Genomic DNA, 3,337 nt, shown 5'->3' with positions numbered 1-3,337 from the left:
CCCCCCGCGGCCGCCGGGCCGGCCCCCGGCCCCGAGCCGCATCCCCGGCCCTCCGTCCTCCCCGCCGGGGATTCCCGGCCACCTCGCCTCCGCGCTCCTTCCCCTGCTGTCCTATCTCGATTCTGAGCTCTGTTGCTGTGTCTGTTCTTGCCCCTTGGCTGTAGGATGCCCTCCCTGTCCCTTTCAGAACAGTCTTTCTGTAATAATAGCCAAATAAAGTTGATGCTATAAAACTAACGTCTTGTTTCTTGATGGTCAGTTTGTATGGAATGCACCTGCAAGGGTACCTCCTTGTCTGAAAGGCGTGCTTTAAAAATAATTATTTAAAAGAGAGAGAAAGAGATGGAATACATTATGGCCCATAAAGAAAACCCCGAATGTCTCCTATATTAAGGTGAAGTTTTTCTTTTTTAAGAGACTGCACTTTAACCCACCTCATTTTAAGTGTCTCATGTCCCTCAGACATACAGTTTTCAGTTATCTCGTATGTATCTTTTCCCCCGAGAATTAGTTCAGTGCACTCTGTACTTCCCCCTTGCAAGGGACTTGACATCTAGCTTGTAACTTTTCATTATGTCACAGTCTCTTGTCTGTTAATGATAACTAGATTTGAAAGTTAATTATTTGTTCCTTGCCGAAAATGTGTATTCTTTAGTGTAAAAGTGCATGTTTGAGCACCATGCAGCTCCTTGATGCTGTGACTTTGACAAACCTGGAAAATTATCTTTGGTGGCAAGGTTCAGCATTAGTAATATTCTTTGAAATGTAAATGTGTAGGGTTTCCTTAACAGAGATCTAGAAATTTTTAATGCCTCTTAAATTAAGCTTACTTTTATAAAAGTAAAGTCATTATTCATAAAAGACATTGTTAAGTCATTATAAGGTGATCTAACTTTGGATGTGCTTATAGGCCCATGGGACGTGCATGTGCACAGTGATTTGGCAAAGGACCTAGGTTAGTGCTTGTGATGATCACTTCAGATTTTCATAATACTGGTTTCTTTAAGCGTGATTTGTTTGTTAAGTTTATTTATTTATTTATGTATTTTTTTTGGTAGATGAAAATGAAGTTGAAAGGCCAGAAGAAGAAAATGCCAGGTTAGTGGAATTTGTTGTTGATACTTATGCGGATTGTGTGATAACTGGTTCTGTCAAGAAATTGTCAAATTTATTTCATAATCGTTGGCTTAATTACAACATACTGACTAAAAGTTCAAAGTCATTGAATCCTTTAGAGTTTATTTCTATTTCGAGACCTAATCAGGTCTATTTATTTGCTAGTAGCTTAGGGGACAGTATTTGAGGTAAGGGTTTGAATACTCTTCACAGTTAAGTAATTTTGTACTCTTAAGTGAGCTCAGTAGTGGAATATATGATTATAACCATTAGACTAATAAGAAAAAGTTTTAAGAACTGTTTTTGATGAAAAAGGATCCTTTAAGTTACTATTTTATAATTTATTAATACCTTTGATGGTGTAGTGCACTTTGGTTATAAGTTCAACATTTAAAAATATTTAAATTCATATGTTTAACAAATTTGTTAAAAGATTGATTTAGACTTTGTTAGACTACTAGAAATATATGACTGTCATTTATAGAACAGGTAAAGGCAGCTTGAAACTTCTCAAAATTTCCAAGGAACTCACACATGGGAGTGCATGGATATGCTCAAATCTAGCATCAGTGCCTTGATGTCCCATAATGAGAAGGAGTGGTTTAAAAAAAGAACTTGTAAAGAATATTTGGGTTTAAAAAGTAGAGAAAATACCATTGGACACCCACTAGGATGGCTATACTCAAAAAGAAAGTAACAGGTGTTCGCGAGGATATGCAGAAATTGGAACTCTCATACACTGATTGTGGACCTGTAAAACGGTTCAGCTACTTTGGAAGATAAGCGCATTTACTATATGATCCAGGAATTGCAGTTCTATATATACACCTTAGAAAAATGATACATATCCACGCAAAAACATTTACACGAAGGTTCATAACAGCATTGTTTTTAATAGCCAAAAATGGAAATAAGTGTCCATCAAATGATGACTGGATGGATAAAATATGGTAAATCCATACAGTGGAATACTATATACCAGTAATAAATGAAGTACTGATACTGGTAACAACATGGATGAATCTTGAGAACGTTACATTAATTTAGAGAAGCCAGTCCCCAAGGACTACATATTGTATGATTTATTTATATTAAAAAAAAAATTTTTTTTTAAACATTTGTTTATTTTTGAGAGACAGAGTAAGAAAGAACATGAGTTAGGAAGAGGCAGAGAGAAGAGGGGACACAGAATCCAAAGCAGGTTCTAGGCTCTGAGTGGTCAGCAGGAGCCTGATGTGGGGCTCGAACTCACGGACTGTGAGATCATGACCTGAGCCAAAGTCTGATGCCCAACCAACTGAACTACCCAGGCGCCCTGATTCTGTTTATGTTAAGTGTATAGAATAGGTAACTCCATAGAGCGGTTGCCAGGACTGAGGTCGGGAAAATGGGGAATGATTATTAATATAAACAAGGTTTCTTTTTGGGGTGATGAAAATGTCCTGGAATTAGGTAGCTGTAATGGTTGCACTATTTTGTAACCATGAAAAGTCATTCAGTTGATTGCTTCAAGTGGATGGTTTGTGTGGCATATGAATTGTTTCAAGCTGGCAGGGGTATACATTGGAGATACTGTGTGTTCGGTTCCGCACCACTCCAATAAAGTGAGTCAAATGAATTTTTTGGTTTCCTGGTACATATAAATAAGTTATGTTTACACTGTTGTCTGTCTCTTTTTTTCATAATTTCAACTTTTTAAAAATATTTATTTTTGAGAGAGAGAGAAAGAGGCAGAGATAGAGGGGAACAGAAGATACAAAGCGGGCTGCTCTGACAGCAGTGAGCTAGATGTAGGGCTCAGACTCACAAACTGCAGGTTCATGACCTGAGCTGAAGTTGGATACTCCACTGACTGAGCCGCCCAGGGCGCCACTATACTGTAGTCTCTTAAGGGTGTGATGGTACTATGGCTAAAACACAATATATGTAACTTAGTTGAAAATGACTTTTATGCTGAAAAAAAATGCAAACCATCATCTGAGCTTCCAAGAGGTCATAATTTATTTTGCTGGGTGGAGGGTCTTTGAGGTTGAACTCTGCTGACTGATCAGGGTGGTAGTGGCTGAAGGTGGTGGTGGCTGTGGCAGTTTCTAATGATAAGACAGCAGTGACGTTTGCCACATCCATGGACTCTTCCCTTCACCAACGGTTTCTCTGTCGCACGTGATGCCGTTGGATAGCATCTTCCCCACAGCAGAACTTCTTTCCAAATTGGAGTCAG

The 3,337-nt window shown here is 38.6% G+C and overlaps 1 protein-coding gene across 10 annotated transcripts in view; it reads left to right on the top strand.

Annotated features, from left to right (window-relative positions):
* The window catches only part of FIP1L1 (factor interacting with PAPOLA and CPSF1), a 78,584-nt gene that overhangs the window by 645 nt on the left and 74,602 nt on the right, over positions 1-3,337 (top strand). For 7 of the 10 annotated variants that reach the window (XM_029945748.1, XM_029945741.1, XM_029945775.1 and 4 more), the window contains exons 2-3: positions 911-955; positions 1,059-1,098. In XM_029945748.1, the coding sequence (XP_029801608.1) occupies positions 911-955; positions 1,059-1,098 (85 nt within the window). The remainder of the gene's footprint in view (positions 1-910; positions 956-1,058; positions 1,099-3,337) is intronic. The other 3 variants (XM_029945761.1, XM_029945788.1, XM_029945793.1) reach the window with 1 other exon arrangement.

Source organism: Suricata suricatta, chromosome 1 (assembly GCF_006229205.1).
Source record: "Suricata suricatta isolate VVHF042 chromosome 1, meerkat_22Aug2017_6uvM2_HiC, whole genome shotgun sequence".
Lineage (NCBI taxonomy): Eukaryota > Metazoa > Chordata > Mammalia > Carnivora > Herpestidae > Suricata > Suricata suricatta.
The sequence above is the reverse complement of the archived record's forward strand: the minus strand, read 5'-3'. Positions and strand labels throughout refer to the sequence as shown.